The sequence below is a fragment of the Nestor notabilis genome, unplaced genomic scaffold (genome assembly GCF_000696875.1).
Source record: "Nestor notabilis isolate BGI_N333 unplaced genomic scaffold, ASM69687v1 scaffold16037, whole genome shotgun sequence".
Taxonomy (NCBI): Eukaryota; Metazoa; Chordata; class Aves; order Psittaciformes; family Psittacidae; genus Nestor; species Nestor notabilis.
In genome coordinates this window covers 33276-52525 of record NW_009935332.1, presented here as the reverse complement: position 1 = coordinate 52525, position 19250 = coordinate 33276, and the positions used below count along the sequence as shown (strand labels likewise).

General features: G+C 40.3%; 1 protein-coding gene across 1 annotated transcript in view; it reads left to right on the top strand.

Moving 5' to 3' along the window:
- Positions 1-7079: 7079 nt before the first annotated feature.
- The window catches only part of SOS2 (son of sevenless homolog 2 (Drosophila)), a gene marked incomplete at its 5' end in the record, with an annotated part of 41594 nt that continues 29423 nt past the window's right edge, over positions 7080-19250 (top strand). Inside the window, 5 exon segments of the mRNA XM_010017798.1 lie at positions 7080-7205; positions 10235-10366; positions 12148-12312; positions 12986-13189; positions 14701-14844. Of these exon segments, the coding sequence (XP_010016100.1) occupies positions 7080-7205; positions 10235-10366; positions 12148-12312; positions 12986-13189; positions 14701-14844 (771 nt within the window).

Sequence of the window (19250 nt, the reverse complement as noted above, 5' to 3'; positions counted from 1 at the left end):
AAATTAATGTCTCTCCAATTTAGAGACAAAAGACATGCTGAGGACATCTTTTTTTCTCATATCTATGGCCTCTTTGTTGTCCCTAATTTTTTTAATGTTAGTTCAATGATCATCTGGTGCACAGTGATCTCCACACAGGCCGTGGTGTTTTCCTTCAGTATCGCAGGGCAGAGGCTGTGCCTAGCTCAGTCAGGGTTTATCTCAATTTAAACAGTATGTTTTATATGGATGGATAAAATCCAAATACTTAATTTTCCATCTGTTTTTAAGATTAAAATGTATGTGTTCATGCACATGTAAACATACATACATTCTAGTTTCTTCTTGATTCTGTATAAAAGGAAACATCAACTGGAGAAAGGAGATATTTTGTTTGGTAGAAAAGCAGAGACTGTGAAGGTGATGTGAAAAACCAAATAGGAAATGTAGATGGAGCAGAAGGGAGGCATGGTAGGGAAGTGCCAGCAGGAGAAACTACCTCCAGGCAGCTGTTGGAGGAAACCCATCTGTGCCTTAATCAGCAGAAACCTGAAATCAGTGCTGCTGTCCTTGCAGGGATCCACCAGCCCTGTCCACCACGTGCCACTGAGGTGTTCTACATCCTACAGCTCATTGCAGAAAAAGATGATTTTGATTCACAATTTATTGCCTGACTGTACAGCAGTATTTGCGCTGCCATGATCAATGTTTGGTTAAAAAGTGGTTTAGGAACTCGGGGAGGATCATTCTATGAATAATATTTTGTTTATTCTTCTCTTGAATAAAAAACTACATTTTGAACAAAAAGGTTTTAATATACTGGGTTTTTTTGAGCCTGTATTGTTGTTACCTTGTTTTCCTATAGTGTACTATAGTATAGTTTTCCTATAGTGTACTATCCGAAGTACACTAAGATGGCACTTAGGGACATGGTTTAGTAGTAGGCTTGGCAGTGCTGAGTTAACAGTTGGACTCTGATCTTGAAAGTTTTTTAAAACCTAAAGGATTCAGGGATTCTGCCTGCACCAAGCTGACTTCCCAGCAGATCTTAGGACCATCTTCGAAGCTATTTCAGAATGCAGATCCCTGTCTGCACACCCATCGTGAACCTCCTTTAAGTCATCCTCCCCTCAATTAGAATATGCTAGAGCAGAATAGTACATAGCTAAAGATGGGAAAAAAAAAACATACTTACACTGAAGTGGTGGAGTAAGATGACTGTTTAATCACCCCTGTACAGTCACTTTCCAGCAATCAGTCAACTGACGGATGATCTACACCCGAGATGCTTTTCATAGCTCTGTTCCTTTGCTGAGATTATTTGATTATTTTGCTAACCATACATCAAATGTTCAGAATCACAGTGAAAAAGCTAAAATGGTGTATGCAGCTAAATTATTAAATTCTGTTTTGCTTAAAAGACTGCTTCATACTCTTCCTCTGTCAGCATTTATTAGTTTAAGAAAGATGAGCCATCTAGAAATTGCTCTACTGGAAATAAAGGTAGAAATGAGTGGTGGTTTAAAAAGTTGGCAGTTTATTTTTATTTGGGATAGCTCTATGAGTATTTAAATCCTTGTAGTTCTGTCCAAAGAATTATGCTGTAATTATGCTTGAAAATTATGAATATCAATGCTGACATCTTACACTGAATAAGAGAATCACAGGCCTTTAAGTTGTTACGTCTGGTTCTGTTCTTCCTTTAGAACATCATCCAGATGAGGGATTAAGAATGCCTTTGGAGTAGATGTTGTATGTTTCTAATGAGCAGTGTTCTCTTAAAAGATAAGGAATAAGATCTCAACCCAAAACCAGGTATTTGTCAGATTAGGGTTTTTTTTTTCCTCCTGGCTTTCAGCTTCCTGATATGGGACAAACCTAATGCTGCTTTCTCTGTCAGGGATGTATTTTCATCACCTTGAACACAGTGTATGGAAATACTGACAAGTGTTGTCAAGACCTTAACCAGTCTGTGATAATAAATTTTTAACTTTCATGTTATAGTTATTTTTCTTGCTCCCAAATTTATATGCTTTGTTCTTCAAGTAAACAAACATCCTGGCAAAATTGTACTTGTCCACTGATGTACTATAACTGTGTTTTTACAAGCCAAGTAAAACATAAATAATTTCTAAGTTGAAATTGGTCTCTGTGGGAAAAGGGAGTAGATTTGGTTACAAACAGTTTACAAATTTAACATGCAATCTGTCATCATGCTAACAGATTTCGTGGTGGCATTTTTTAAATTAGAAACTTCTTGGTTTTGAAATCTCAGGTAATAATGGAATTCTGTTTTCTGAGAAAGTAGTTGTTTTGAATATAAGTGGAGAAGTGGGATATTTTCATCTAGTCTTTCTGGAATATGAATTCACAGGTTTGTGATGATATGTGCTGCCTAGAGACTTGATGTGCATGTCACGGGTTTGGGATTTTTCTGTTCTTTGTTGATTAGTTGTTGTTTGGAGTCTTTTTATGGACAATCTCTTGCTTTGCTGATGTGCTTAAGGGCAAAACTGGAACTTTGTGATTTTGTTTTTACTACCAAAATACATGTATTATGTAAAAATATATTTAGGCAGTATAGCCAAATTGCTCGTTTGTCTCATTAGTACTAAGAAGAAGTTACTTGTGGTTTTGATTTTTTTGTTTTGTTTTGTTTTCTTGTTTTGGTTTTGTTTTGGTTTGTTTTTTTTTCCTCAGCTTTTGTTGTTTCAGACAGAACCCTTTGATACTCTGGACTTATGAACTTCCCCAAGTCCAGGTATTATTGGGATTCAGAATTCCCACGGTTCAAAATTAAGCCAACCATTGTATTAGTTCCAAAAAATAAGATCAGTTTGTTTCTAGTGCTGTGTCTCCTTGAAAGGCTTAAGTTCTCATCTTTTCTTAGCAGACTTCTTCCCAGGGACTATTAACATGTCACTGAGAAGGAATTTTGAGCTCAACCTCATCGCCGCAGCTGCCTGTTTTCTCTAGAAGTTGTTGTGGGGTGGTGTGGGACCTGTCTATTGGAAGGAACAGAGAGGAAGATCTCAGTTTACCTTTAACGGTTTTTCGGCTTCCTCTTGAGGCTCTACTTGTTCAGATGCAGTCAAGCTCTCAGAGAGCCCTGCCAGATCTGCTGAAGGCTACAGCTGTTGGATGGAGAGGCCCCTGTGAAGCTGCTGCCGGATTTTCATCAAAGATGCACATGTTGGTGAACTGCAAGAGTAGGGAGAAGTAGAGGAGAGGAGCAAGGGAAGGAGCAGTTTAGGAACTCCTATCTAAAATAAATGCATGTCCCCCAGAAACGCCTTAACACCATGTTTAAGTGCCATGTTTATGTGATTTACACATGTTATCATTTTTATTCCTTGGAAGAGCTTGTGAAGGAATAATCATGTGAATGACACAGTAAAAAATAGTCCTGCTAATCTTACTCACCCTTCTTAATGACTTCAGGCACTCTGCTTGGGTTGTTCCAGAGATAAAATAGGTAAAACAACCTGGTTTCTCCCCCTTCCAATACCTTTAGGTATTGCCCCCTTCAGGGCCTGACAAAAAAGCTGGGGAAAGAATTTTTTATAAAAGCAAGCAGTGATAGGGCAAGGGGTCCTAACAATGGCTTTAAACTGACAGAGGGTAGATTTAGGTTAGATATTAGGAATGAACTCTTCCCTGTGGGGGTGCTGAGGCACTGACACAGATTGCCCAGAGAAGCTGTGGCTGCCCCATCCCTGGCAGTGTTCAAGGCCAGGTTGGACACAGGGGCTTGGAGCAACCTGCTCTAGTGGAAGGTGCCCCTGCCCGTGGCAGGGGTTTGAAACTAGATGATCTATGATTCTGCGGTTTTCTGATCTTTAAAGTCCCTTCCAACTCGAACCACTCTGTGATAGTTTCTGCTCAGAGTTCTTGCAGTTTTGCTCAAATATTGCAGTCTGAACCTAAAACCAGTGAATGTACCTTACAAAAGAAAAGCGTTCTCAGTAATTCTTACTGCTTTTTTTCCCTTATGTTCAGTGTTTTATCAGTCTCTCCTTGCTTTTATAAGTCCTTTCTGTCAGGGCTTAGGTGGATACTGTAAATAGTAAGTGTTCTCTCCTTGATACAGTGGCATCTGGTTTGATCAGCCAGCGCACGGCTTTTATAACTTTTTGGGTTGCTATGAAAAACAGTGCCTTGCTACGAAATTGTTTTTTCTCAGTAACAGCACTCATGTCGAAGTAACTCCTTTTAAAGCCAGGGAGTGCACGACTACCCCTGGGGCCTTTCTGATGCTGCAGGCAGTATCATTTCAAATGGAAGCTGATTTCTAAATCCTCTGGAAAGAGCTGTCTCAACCAAGAAATGTTCAGCTTTTTTGTCAGGTTTGCTCCTTAGAAGCAAAATTGACTCCAGTGCTTGTGTTTGTGTTCACTGTATGAAGTTGAAATTCTCTGCCACTGGCAGAAGAGGACTGTGTGCTCCTCTGTTTGTCTTCGCCCTTGATAGATACTCACATGCTCTTGAGAAAGCTGAGAAAAGTGTGGCATGAGCTGTGAACTGAAGTTAGTTACAAGTGAAGTCATTTTCTTTGTGGCAGTGGTGTCTGTTTTTAAAATGAGCTAGCCTTATGAGAGGAGGAGGATAGCTGTGGTCTGATACAGTAAATGGGAGTTGCCCGTCTTCTCGTAAAGGGGAGCACAGCTTCCCTTTCTCATCTTACAGCTCCTGTTCTTGTCATTTCTATGGAACATCATTAAGGGTTCGTTGTGGGTGAAACGTAATTTCATCTTATTTCCTAGGTAGCTAGCTAATGCTTTTGCATGTAGGGCTCATGTAAGAGATACGTGGCAGGACCTTTACTCAATACTTCCTGGTTTTCCATTGTTTTGTGAATTAAACTCTCATGCTCAGGAAGAACAAGAAATGCACTGACTATTGTTGAAAACCTGCAGTCTTAAGTAAGTGTTCTCAAGGAGTGGTTTGGTTTTCTTGATTTTTTTTTTTAATTGCGGTAGTACAGGACCTTGTATACACATTAGCTGTGCAACAGTTACAGAAGCAGAGAGATACTCATGTTTGAGGTGCAGAAGACTAAGCGATACCTAGAGGGCTGTATAAAAACTGTATAACAAAACTGGACAGCTAGATTAGAAGCAAAATGTGTATTACCTTCTCTCTTAGTGTACAACAGCTTTATTAATGTGTTTCTTCACCTGTGCTTCTTAAGGAAGGATGCCAGTGCAGAATTAAGCGCTAGATACCTGCATGGTTGCCTGGGAAGGCATCTCTCCCTGGGTACTGTACAGGAACCTCTATGATTGGCAGTCTGTCTTTACCACCACTGTGTAATACTTTAATTATTAACTCCAATATAATCAATGCCAGGGTATGTTTTCACATTTTCAGTGTGTGTCCCTTCCCACTCCCCTGAGGCATGTGGATTCCCATCATTGGTATGTGTGGTCCCGATCTGTGCTCCCCTGTCTCTGAGCAGTACATTGGTAGACTTCTCCATCGAAGTCATCATCTCTACTTCTAGGACGTTGAACATGTACAGCATCAGCCCCTTCTAGTGGTCCCCTCCATGGAGCTTCAGTTTTTCTCCCTAACTGTTGGCCATCCTGGCTGCTCTTCTCCTCTCACGTGGAGGTGTGTGGGACAAAGCACAGTCCTGTGCCCCCGGTTCTTTCAGGCCTAGGCACAGGTGGAGCAGCGAGCAGTTCCTTGCAGTGGCTCCAGCTGCTGGGCAGCTCTGTGGCAGGCAGGGGAGGAAGCTGGCCAGACACCTTACTTCCTTGTTGGTCTTGTTCTTGCACCATTTACAAAAGCCTGCAGGGCTGAAAATTAGGTGCCCCCGAGGTGTATTGCTATGAAATTTTTAGTTACTTACAATGTGGAAGAAGCTCTTGGAACCCACCAGTGTTTGTGGGCTCACCTGTAGTCTTTAGAGGAAGGAGTTATTGTCTTCCCCCGAGAAACTACCCATCCATTTGTCTTGTGTTTGAAACCACGCACAGAATGCCAGTGTAAGAAAGATTACTTTTTTGAGGTGATTAACATATAATTTGTATGGGCAGAGTGGGGAATTTCCCTGGACTGTATTACTTATGAATATTTGGCAATAGTCTAAGGTCTAGTTAGCACTTTCCTGATTGAGAGGCTGCCAGGGAAAACTGGGACTAACTGTTGAGTGCGTACCTTTTTTACCCTTTTAAGGTGGGGTTGTTTGGTTCCGGGGGATTTTTAGTAGGAGAACAGTCATGCTGGACCAGGACTAGTTCATTGTGGCCCTTTAGCTTGTGCAGGCACATGCTGAGGTTGCCTGTTTCAGGTGTCTGGTCTATCCTAGGTTTGGAAACAAAAGCTGTGATTAATCTCCATGAAGTGAGATAAAAGGCATTATCCTACCTTGCATTAGAGGGAGGTGGAAGTCAGCTTTTGTCACAGTGCATTTCCTAGTCTTGACACTCATGAATTTTCACTTATGCTTTTTCTTAGGTCTCCCTCTCTGTTGTATCTTCACATCTCTCTTTCTTACGCTTCAGACAGCATTTCATGTTCTAGTTGGTTTTCTGGTTCTGAGGCATCTCAAAGAGTTCTTCTTGCCCTTCTCCCATATCATGGCCATGGCTTTTTATTGCCACAGGTTTTAACAGCGCATTGATTGAGTTTCCTGCCAGACTGGTTAGTTCTAATCCTGGTGTCCTTGCTTATTAAGCAAGGTTCTGGTGTCCTTGCTTTTCCTCTGGTGGGTCCATGCTCCTTCTCTGTTCACAGTCACCCAGTACTCATTCATAGAGTTAGTAACATAACTGTATGTTACTCATTTTGTGGATGAGTAACTGGAGAGTTACCCACAGCAATTGTTTTCGTTGCATTGTTGGCAGAAATCTGCCTTGGCTTGAAACTTCTTCCCTGCCATAAAGGCTAAATACATAGTTTTTAATTGAATAGAGATGCCAACTTTGCAGGAACAGGAATTACCATCTTAAATACACAGGAAAGCTTGTGGGAAACTACTGGAAGTGTGCAAATTTGTAGCACTCCAGTACAGATTTACTCTGCTTTTGCTATGATTAATCCTTTTGTACAGCTTTGAATTAAAAAGTACTAACTGTTTTAATCCCTTTGGACAGGTTCAGCAACAGGTTCACCCAAACCTTTCAGCAAAAGAAGATTCCCTGTATTACATTGAAGAGTTGATACTGCAACTGCTAAACAAACTATGCATTGCTCAGCCACGGACGGTCCAAGATGTAGAGGTGAGATACCAGAAAACCGAGTGCTTGCTTGTAGAGTCATTGATGAACTCAGGAATTTTGAGCAGTGCAGGTTGAAGCTAAAGCAAGGTGAATCCAAAGAACAGAGCTTGTTAATACTACTTTTCTAAAAAAGATTATATAGTATTTGTATTTTATAAAACAAGTTTAATTGGAGACTAATGTTTCCAGGCAGGGCTTCAGAATAGGAATTGTGGGATTTTTCTCTCAATATTATTTCGATAAATGCAGAATACTTGGAAAGATTTTCTGCTGCTTGAATCCACTTTGGACTTAATGTGAGGATGTTGCAATTTTTCCTACTCTTTCACATAAATATAAAGAAAAAAGTGAATATTGGAATGAACGGTTACTGTTGTTAGGCCTGGATTGTGCAGCTGAGGGAATAGAGTTGTATGTTCCTGGAACTTTATTGAATTCACTGAGGCTCTTGTATTATTGCAGCTGTCTGCTTTTGTGTCATCAGTTACAAAATGAGGGCTTTAATGGAGTGTGCTTCAGTATACAGTCTAGAGGGAGAATGTGCTTTCATGTAGCTGTGACCCATTATAGCTTTGTAGGGTATTAATTTTACATCAATCTGTATGTCTAGGATTTTCAGCCTAACACAAAATGAAGTCATTGTCTATATTGTATATGTGTGTCATAGAAATAAATAAATTTAAAAAGATATATATGTGTACACATAAAATTGCCTGAGTGGTTTTAGTTTCTTACTAGATGCAGCAGTTGCCCTTTATTCAACATTGAGTTAATTTGTTAATTATTAATTTTGATTTATGATTAATGCTTCTTGTAATACTGGTGCATAAAGATTATGACTAAATAAAAGCAAAACTTGATAGATAGTCCCTAAATACCTCTCAGGATTTTTACTACCTTGTGTTTGGATTTGAACTTTAGATGTGGAGCTGAGAAATTCCGTGTTCTTTCTCCAGTTCCCAGCTGATCAAACCCTTCACCACACAGGACGGTTTGAGATAGCACTGGCTGTTCTATGCACCAACTCCATAGTTTTTTGCGTCTGAGTCGTGAGATGATAGAACTACCCTGTGTATGTATGAATTGATGATTTTCACTGGGTATATGTATGCTCCCCAAATTACTGTGTGCAAAACTGCACACAGTACAGCCAGCCTTCCGAGATAATCGGCAGCTCTCTTCATTGTGGTTATGAATATCACAGCGAACACTAAATCCTGTGTATTGTATTTAAATCTACCCAGCATTTTAAAGCTCTGCATAGTAAAATATTGGTGCACTTGGCAATAAGGTAGTTATTTAATTTAAAAATACAGAACTAGAAGGTATAATTTAGTTTTGTGTTATGGGTTGTTGGTGAGATTGCACTGCCAGCAAGCATCCAAGGTCCACGAATTAAGGCTTTTGGCTCTGCCTCTCTGCTGGTTTTAGCTGTTAAGAGAAAACATAAAGCTGTGATCTCTAAAGTTTATCATACAGATATTTGCGTAACAGCCTGGAGATATCTGTGCGTTACATTTTACTTCAGTATTTGCAAAATCAAGATCTAAAATCTCAAATTGTAAAGGTTTTATAAATAGAAAAAGCCCTTCCAGTTGTTCCCAAAAAAACACAGGGAACCAGTAAAGTCAGAGCACAAAAGGTGTGCGTTACCTGTGAAGTGCAGTGTTAAGTTGAAGGACAGCTGAGTGCCACGTTACATCCATTTTGCGGGTGATCTCCGGGTAGACTCTCAAGGAAAGTTCATTTCAGTGAACCAGCCCAGAGCTTTCGGCTGCTGTCCAAGAGGAAAGGTCACCATGTGTTTACCTGGCACAGACAACTGACGCAGAAGGTTGAGTGTTAAATGGCCACGTGCAAGTATTTAAAAGCTGCCTCTAAGAAGATCTTGTGCCTCTTACACGTATTTCAGAATATGTATAAAAATCTTTTTATCAAAGGACATGTTGATTACACCATTTTTTCTCAGCTTGTTCTTGAACTCAGCTATAAAATCTCTACTCTAAGAGTTACCACCTGTTCAGGCCTCACACTGTTATGGCCCAAAGCAGAGGTCAGGTATGGCACACCACCACATGCTGTGGCTGCCTGGCGATGCTGGAGGGTAAGGGCACCACAGTGGGCCGAGCAGCAGGAGGTGATCACTGCTCCCTCTTGAGCTAACTTAAAACCCTGTTTTTCCGAAGTCACTTAAGCAGTCATCTTAGTTCAGTTTAGACTTGTTCTTGCAGTGTTTAATTACCAGGACACAGTCCTGGAGAACTTCATGGAAAGCAGGACTGGGATCTTGTACATGTTTAGCCTGCGGGCTGCTGAAGTGTGGGACCGCTGCCCAAAGCGATTTGTTCTGTTGTGGGGGTCATCTTGCCTGTTCCTATAGCAGCTGTTGAAATGGGAATCTGTATAAAAGTAACCTGAAATTGCATTGAGTTTACCATGGTAGTGAAGGGTGTAAACTGCACCCACTGTGACTGGCTACGCAATGAGGAAGATGCTCCTGTGTGGGCTTGAGGAGACCACTGTTATAGCCGACCCTTTTCATGAATCGCAGTCCTTCTCCTCGTTAGAAGATCTTGCGCTTGTTTTTCATTTCTGCCATAAACCTGACCTATGTAGAGCAATTTAGACTCTTCTATGAAATAGGAACAATAGTGACTTGTGGGTTGTTGGTTGGTTTTTTTTGTTCATTTAGACTGCAAACTGTTTGGTACTTCCTGATGTTGTTTATATTTTGGGCTCCTGCTCTCAGCTGAGATTTCTTGCTGCTCTTGTGACGTAAAGATCATAGAGCAGTTGTTTTAGGAGATTTGAAGGAGTTCGTGTTTACAGAAGGGAGGTTATATGGGATTATTGAAAAGTGGGAAGCTGAGTTAGGTAAGGAGAGAACACTTAGGAAAATGTGTTGCAAACACTGAGGAGAGGGATAATTGTCTATACTTTAGGGGAAGTAATTTGATCTTTTGTTGTTTTTTTCTAACTTCTGTTTGATTACTGCAGTTAATCTAAGTGCACTCTTTATGTTTGGACAGGAGCGAGTTCAAAAGACATTTCCTCATCCAATAGACAAGTGGGCAATTGCTGATGCACAGTCTGCTATAGAGAAACGAAAAAGAAGAAACCCTCTCCTGCTACCTGTGGACAAAATACATCCTTTATTAAAGGTACTTAAGCCAACAACCTCATAACTGCTGCTTCTGCCAGCCACACACAGCTGTATTATAGCTCTCCAGCATAACTGTTTCTTTAATTTGTGTGAAATTAGGGCAGTTTAGAGTCACTGTAAACCAGAACGAATATGTTGTAGTGTGTAATAAAAGTAGATCCCTAAATTCATTATGTTCTAGTCAGTAGTGTGTTAATGTGTTACTCTACTTTGAAATATGATTAGTTAGTTTTTAACACAAACCCCAAACAAACTCAGATACCTTACCTACTTCAGTAGCACTGTTTTTGACACCTTTATTTGTTTCAAAATGTTGCTGAAGCCAAAATAGGAGAGAACAAGTAGGTCCTGTTCCTTGTATACTGTCAACTAAGATGTGTATCGGTGTCCTTTCAGTTACTGTTGAATGTCACTGATGCCCTGGTTTTAAAATCATAGCTCTGGAAAGGTGTTACAAAAGACCAAATACAGACTTCATTGTTGGTGGGTTTTGAGGGGAAGAGTGGCCATCTTGGTTCTTAGATGTTGTGTTACTTACAACATGTAAAGAGCTCCTGGCTTACAGTCAGGATTTAATGTCACACAGTAAGCATGGATTCATACTGAGCCCCTGTAGAGTTTCGGAAGGGGAGTTATGATAAAACAGTACTCTGATTTTTAAATCAGCATTTAATCACTTTTAAATCAGTGGTGAATCAATATATTCAGGCTGATTTAGACATTGCTCCATTTTGGGATTTCTTTTTTCTGTTGCTTTTGCTTTTTATTCATAGCTTTAAAAATGCTTTTCTCTAGTGGTGGCATTATTGCACCAGAGTTTCCAGCTGTATTAAGAAAACACTATTCAAGCATAAACAGAAATTAAAGCACTTCTTCAGGTCTAGTCACTGTTCTTATATATAGTGTCTCAGTTTGTGAATGAATGGGAGGGGAAGAGATGTTAGGAGAGAAAACAGTGTTAAATAAGACCTTCCTAGACAACACTGGCTTTCTTCTACGAATTCTGGTGTAGAGGTGTGTCGATACAGGCACAGATTCTGTTTTTTATAAGGTGCATCAAAATACGGTAAGAACAAGACTACTTTATTCACATGCATGATTTGATCTGTACTTACTCCTGATGGTCCTGTCACAAATAAAAGGCCACATAGCACATGCTTTGCAGAACATGGAGCATGTATTACAAGAAGAATGTGAAACATTCATCCTGGTTTTTTTTCTGTTCAGGCATTAATAATTAAAATTTAATTATTTAATGGAATGCAAGGGTGCAGATAGCTTAGTTGTTCAGCCAAATGTAAAGGATGGACTAAAATGGATCACAGTAACGCATTGAACATACAGTCTGTAGTTCCAGAAAGGTAAGTTCCATTGAGAACAATTCAAAACGAAGCAGCTCTTTTCTGAAGACTCCGGATCAGGGCCAGTCCTGCAGTAAGCATAGATAATAGACTGAAATCTAAGTACAAGAGTGGTTCCAGTGAAGTCCCTTCCCAGAAGAAACCTTATTTTTAGGGTTTTCATTTTTTGAGGAAGGGTTATTGAATGTTCTGTAGCTTTTCATCTGTCAGTGTATGGTGAAATAGCACAAGGAAATATTTGCAAGGATTTCCTTTGAGGCAGCTGCTCAAATTTCCATTTGATGACCTTTGCCCTGGCTATTACATTACTGTAAATTATCAGCGCAGACAAGATCAATTTCAGCAAAAACTTCAGTGTGTTGTCATTTTCAATGAATTTCTGGAATAAAGAGCTTTCTTTTCTCTCTTGCTTTTGCAGGAAGTCCTAGGTTATAAGGTAGATTATCACGTCTCTCTGTATATTGTGGCTGTCTTAGAATACATCTCAGCTGACATTTTAAAGCTGGCTGGAAACTATGTTTTCAATATACGACACTTTGAGATCTCCCAGCAGGATATTAAAGTCTCAATGTGTGCTGATAAGGTAAGGAGTTGAGATTAAAATGGTAGATACTAGAGTTGTTTTGGGGTGGATTTTTTTTCTTTTTTTCTTTTTTCAGAAGATACATCCAAAGTAGGATAGGAAGGGAAGACTGGTCTTACTCATATCCAGAAGCTTCTCCTGTTATTCATGCCACGCCTGTCACAGTAAAGACTTAAGTTTAAGACTCTTAAGTTTTGGAGCCCAAGTAGTACTTACAAAACAATGCAAGGACAGAAAATGTTGTTGTCCTTTATGTCTCCGCTGTGTTACTGTCCTCCTGATACCGCTTTGTCATGACAGCTCTTTCCTTCCGTGTAATACAGAAAAGACCTTTAGTTTTCATCCTCATTAAAATGAGAAACATTTTTGTTTAATTTTATCTTTATCAGGAGGGTTTTGTCAAAGGCTTATGCAAGATGCCTTGTTTTCAAAGTTGATTCTGCATGAATTGTAACTTGTTTTCTAGGTCGTACTAACTTACAAAGGGGAAAATGGCTTTGGCAAGTGATCCAGCCTTCTGCTGCCAAAGTTTAAATATTACTCCCTTGTGAAAGTGATCACAGAAAGTATTGTATTAAAAACTCAAAGGATTTCTCTGAACACATTGAAATAGCTGAGCTTGAGCCAAGTGTAAAAATCAGGCTGGCATGTAATTTTAAAATTTTTTTGCTAGGTTTTGATGGATATGTTCGATCAGGATGACATTGGTTTGGTTTCTCTCTGTGAAGATGAGCCCTCTTCTTCTGGGGAACTCAACTACTACGACCTAGTGAGAAACGAAATTGCAGAAGAAAGGCAATATCTGCGGGAGTTGAATCTGATAATAAAAGTATTTCGGGAAGCTTTCCTATCAAACAGAAAATTGTTCACACCTAATGTAAGTCCTTTAATAGGTTATTGATGTGTAATGCTATTTGCTCCATTAGCAGCTGTAACATATCAATTTTACATTAACTGTGTTGGGGGTGAAATTAAATTTGATTTATTATATGTCGGTGCATAATGAGTGTTGACTGTACATGAAATAAAATGGAGGAACTGCCATTAATAGTATGAAGAGTGCTGCTCTCAGAGTCAAGCTTAATGGACACGATTCCCTGTCAGATGCCAGCAATAGCTGGAGTCCTTTGGTCATATAGGTGATAGCTACACTTCTGCTTAACATAATGAACAGTTACCTACCTGCATGTACAGTGAATGCAGATGAATACTTGAATCGACATTGGAACTGTATTCCAGCACACCCCTATCTGCAGAAACTACAAGACAGTCCTTGGCTCTGGATTCTGTAGTGTGAGACTGACTGTGAAGGGAATCTCCATTTGATAAATGATTGAAGTATTTGACTGAAATCGTGTGTGTGGCAAATTTGATTTTCATGATGCTGGAGTTTAGAAGGGAAGCACAGCTCTTGTAAGAGAAGTAATTGTGAGAGATTAGTGAATCCTTCCTGTGGGACAACGGAGAAGGAAACCAGGCTTGCAGAACTTAGGTGATGTTAACGCAGGTTAAGAAGAGAGGCAGCAGGAGACATTCCCATTACAGCTGGTGTAGAGGTTCCTCAGTAGCTGATAGGGTATTAGAGAATCGTGCAAATGTGGGGGCAGAATTCAAATGAAGATGATGGGAAGAGAAGGGAGCAATATTTTGGAGCTGACGAATATTCTTTTGTTATATGGGAATGGGTATGAGAAATTTTGAGATTGCTTGTTCCCACAAAGAGGTTGCAATGGTCTTGGCACTGGCAAGAGGTCAGGCTAGCTCTGCAATGTAAGGTTGGGACAGAGAAGGCTTCAGAGAAGTATGTTTCAGAGGGGTCAGAAGAAGAATGCAGGTCACTGGAAGGGCTGCCCAGTTGGGTGTGTTTGTGGTGTGTGGCTTTGAAAAATCCGAAGTAGAATTTGGAAAAGGAAGATGCTGATTCCTCCTCTGTGCCCAGGTAGCATTCTGCTAAAGTAGCCCAAAAGCTGCTTTAGTTTTACTTGCACTTTAGAGGATCTGACCTTGGGGCTGCTTTAAATTGCCTCCTTCATGTTGTGTTCTGAGAGACAAGAATTGGCAGAGGGGAAAATAACAGCTGTGAATTGTGGATGAAGAGGCCAGCCATTTCTGTCCAAAGCATTGAACAGCATGCACCAGGACTGGTGCTGCTCTGCTCTGGCCTGGGAAGGATGGTTTGCTTGCTTTCACTGGGGTAAGAATTGTGCAAGGCTGGATGGGCCCGGGCAAGCCTGCAGGCCTGGCAATACCAGGTAATTTAAGATTTTCCTAGCTTTTTGTTGGCTCCTCTCCAACCTCTTGGTTCAGACTTCACAAAAAATGCTCCAGTATTTACATGAGCAAAATAAATAATTCTAAACACTACTACAATACATTTTACATTTGCAGGATATTGATGTGATATTTAGCAACATTTCAGATATTCACGAGTTGACAGTGAAGCTTTTGGGATTGATTGAGGATACTGTTGAAATGACTGATGAAAGTAGCCCTCATCCTCTGGCTGGCAGCTGCTTTGAGGATCTTGCAGAGGTACGGTGGTTTGTTGGTTCTTCTTGTTGGTTTATTTTAAATCACTGATTGTTTTATTTTCTCAGTAAACTTTTGGTCATGACTGAGATCTCTGATAAATTTGCAATTGTAAAATGTCTTTTTAATAAGCTCTGGGTAGAGATCTTCCCTACCCATTCTTAGTAATAAGCTAAAGTGTGTTTTCTACCCGTCACAGAAACAATACCAAGCAGGTAAGCACAAAACTAAAATCTTATTTCAAAGTGGGAATGAATTGCTACCGTCCTGTAGGGATGTGGATTTGAAAAGTAACTACCTGGGATTGCTTACTGAAAGAAAGTGGTGCATCTGATTTGTAGGCATTGGTGTCAGGATGAGGGCTACCCCAAAATCATAGCAGTTGAATGTAGATCTGCAAGATGAGTGGCTTGCATTACTCTGGACAGTGAGCTAATTCAAACAAAATGTATTTTTAATTAAGGCAAATGCATTATTGTACATCTGGAATGGGAACTGTCTCTGCAAAGTGATGGCCCTGGGAAAGAATGAAGTATCAAAATAGATGTGCAGCTGAACAGAAGCTTATGTTTCAGTAGTGCAGCAAAAGTGCAACTGATACCCATTGACGTATAAAATAGACATTAAAGAGAAGAAATAAGGGAAGACACTACACACGGACTTGATGTGGCTCATACTGAAACATTATTAACAATTATTTTGTCAGTTTTGTGGGGTCTTTCAGTTTTGGGGTTTTTTTTTTTAATGGCCATTGAAATATTGGAAGGACTACAGAAGAGAGTCACAGAACTAAAGTTTTGAGAAAGTGCTTTAGAGTAAGATTTATCTCGGCTTATGCAAACCAGGATAGGTATGTATGTACCTTCTTGTCCTGAAAACAGAGTACAAAATTGCTCTTGAATGCAGCAGAGAGGTGCGCAGCAAAAAAAAAGCTGTTTCTGAAAGACAAGAGGACAGTTCAGTTCAGAAATACACCACAGCTTTTTAACTATCAAGGGCAGCTACCTGGAAGCAAACTACCAAGGTAGATGTGGAGATCTGCTATCTCTGGACATGTTTGAATGGAGTCTACTTTTTCTTGAGAGGTCTGTTGACCACAGGTTTTTTGTACCAAAATGTACAAAATGGACATTGTAATCATTGACTGTATTTCAGAGGAAGTCAAAAGAGATGTTGTGGCCCAAGAGAGAATCTCTCAGATGAACCACATGGTGAATGTGACGTTTATGGGGTTTATCTTAAAATTATTATATTTATAAAGAAAATGACAACCAATACAACTTCCATTTCACTTTTACATTTCTTTTTTTTTTTAATCTGAGGACTGCATGAACACACCAGTACCATTTGGTAAACAGTTACATTTTTGTGGGGGTGAAGAATATGGATCCTTCAGCCCATGTGCTGTTCACTTAAGAATATACCATGAAGTTTTTGTGGCACTACTTCAATAAAGCACTCATGACATATCATTAGGAAAGTCCAGTTGCCTAGGTGTTAGCTCTTAAGGCATAATTGCTTATATAATGACAAGGAGAAGCATTTGAACAATGAATTTAAGTAGCTTATATTAAAATCGAAAAAACACTTAAAATTTGGAATAGAACAGCACTCTCCTGGAAAACATGCATATCTCCATTTATTGAAAAAGCTACTTTTAGGCAGCTTGTGCTTTAAGAGAAACAAATCCTTTCCCATGAGTAAAAAATCTCACCTGATTTTCATTAACTGAAAAACTTAATAGGAAATGAAGAACAGATTATTCAAGCCTTTTTATATAGATAGTAAGTTTGACTATAATAATTCAGTTAATATGGAGCAAGACTTACTTAATACCTAGACTGTTCGTTTGATCATCTCACATGTTGCTATCATCCTTCTGTGTGTATTTGCAAAAGGGATCATTAAAAGAGGTATAAAAGTGAAGTGTTTATTTGCTCTGCCTATCTTACTGCCAGGCTTGTTTGCTTAGTGTTTCCATTATAAAGGTCCTTCAACTTATTTGGAAGGATAATTGAAAACAAACAACCCTTGCGAACTGGAATCTTGTGCTTTGTTTTTCTGTACCAGTTCTCTGGAAGGTTTAAGCATAAATACTGTACTGTTCTTGAGATAAGGAAGTATGGGGAAAATAAAACTTTTTTTCTCGTGTGGAGGAAATTAAAACACTTGATGCCTGACACATATGAGTGGGAAATGGCTATTTGTTAATGTGTTGGAAAAAAATTTATTAGGTGGTAACTTTTACAGTTCTAACCACTACAAGGTGTTTTAATAATTGCCTGAGGTAATCTCTTTAGTGATGTTTAATGCCAGGGGAGCCTCAGAACCGAGGGTCTGTGCCTACTTTGAAGCGGTCTTCAGAAGGCAGCCAATAAAGCAAGGTTATTATCACTAGATTATAAATTTGTTATGCTGGTGTTTGCATTTCCAGGAGAAGTTTTAGGTTTCCAAAAGCGAAGCAACAAAGGTGGGAATCAGTGCACTACAGGGAAAGGCACTAATGAAACCTACAAACACCAATCCACGACTATGTGCTGCTTTAAGATAACTTACAGGGGTGCCAGTTAATGTCTCCGTATTTCAGTGGCTTTTGCAACGTTGCAAGAATAACCCTCCCCCTCCCCCCTTTTTTTTTTAATTAGTCTTCTTGGGAAGGAAACTCGAGGTTGGTTTCAAACTTGTGTTCAACAAACAAAAAAACCTGCAGTACTGATTAAAGTCTGAGTGGAAGAAACTGAAAACACTTCCAAAAAGCAGTAAAAAGTTTAAAAAGAGAGCACAGAGCAAGTATGTAGGACATGTAGTGACAGGACAAGGGGCAATGGCTTTAAGCTGACAGAGGGTAGGTTTAGATTAGATATTAGGAAGAAGCTCTTCCCTGTGAGGGTGCTGAGGCGCTGGCACAGGTTGCCCAGAGAAGCTGTGGCTGCCCCATCCCTGGCAGTGTTCAAGGCCAGGTTGGATACAGGGGCTTGGAGCAACCTGCTCTAGTGGAAGGTGTCCCTGCCCCATGGCAGGGGGTTGGAACTGGATGGTCTTGAAGGTCCTTTCAGACCCGAACGGTTCTATGTGTTGGTCTGGCTCCCCCAGTACCTCGGCATGCAAACGTAAGGTTACATTTTGAGCCCCGCTCTTCTCTTGTCTCCTGTGGAGCAGCTGCAGCCATCTGTCTGTTCCTGCTTACTGCTGTGGTTGCAGCTGAACCCACAATCCATGGCTGCCTTTCTGCTTCTGCAGAGGTTTATGTTCATTTTTTCTTGGTTAGGATGGCAAAGAGGAACTGTATATGCAGTGTTACAGTCCTTAACTGGATGTTGTAAAATACCACCCCTGTACTGTATGCTTGCAGGTAGTGGGCAGTTGTGGAGTAAACAAACAAACAGGCCGCAGAGTGGTTTCGGGTTCAGCGAAAGAAAACCAGCCTGTTCAGTTAAAAGTGTCTATAATCATTTCTCTTCAGCTGCTGAAGTGCCAAACCTTCTCCCCCTCCTTTCATTCCCCCTCCTTTCATCCCCCCTCCCAGATACAATCTAATGCGAATGGACAGCGATAATTACAACTTGATGAGGAGAGTTGAGAGTGATGATTACAATTTGCATGTGAAAAGAGAGTGCATTCCGTGCCTCTCCTCCCCACAAAGAGTTTAATTGCAGCTCCCCCCCCCCCCCCCCCTGGAGTAAGGTGGAAAATCCCCTGGACCCTCTGCAAATGGAAAACTTGAGAGTTTACTGAATATTCAGATGAGCCTCTGTGGCATTTGGTACTCCCAAATTCTGCAGCCTGTATTCTGAAAAGCACTTCTGCATTAAGGTGAGAAGAGGTATGTGCTTGTTCTGGGCATTGTGCCATCAGCACCAGATAACCTGGTGATTCATGAGTGATTCAGCCCAGTGAGTCTGCAGAGCCTGACAGGCTTTGGAGCAGGTTGATCTGTGAGCAGTCATAAATTATTCCTGCAGAGATTCGTGTACAGTTAGGTTTTCATCCCATCCTGCTGTAGCTGATAGTACAAGATCACAGCCAGATACTCCATCCAGTCATAATTTTTGGAGCTGAAACCTGTGGTGTCACCAGAGGACTTTCCTCTGAGGCTCTTTCGAACGAGCTGCTTTGTCCCAGAGCAAGGTATTTTTCCCAGCCTTCCAACATGGCCAGAAAAGTGTGTAGCAGTCCAGTGCTTGTGATTGACCATTCTTATGTGAGGTACCCTGAAATGGTGGTGATACAACAATGCCTCCATGTGACAGACATTGTGGTACTTCAGATTCATCTTTATCATAGAATTAGATAATCCTAGAATGGTTTTGGTTGGAAGGGACCTTCAAGTTCATCTAGTTCAAACACCGCTGCCACAGGCAGGGACACCTTCCACTAGAGCAGGTTGCTGCAAACCCCATCCCACCTGG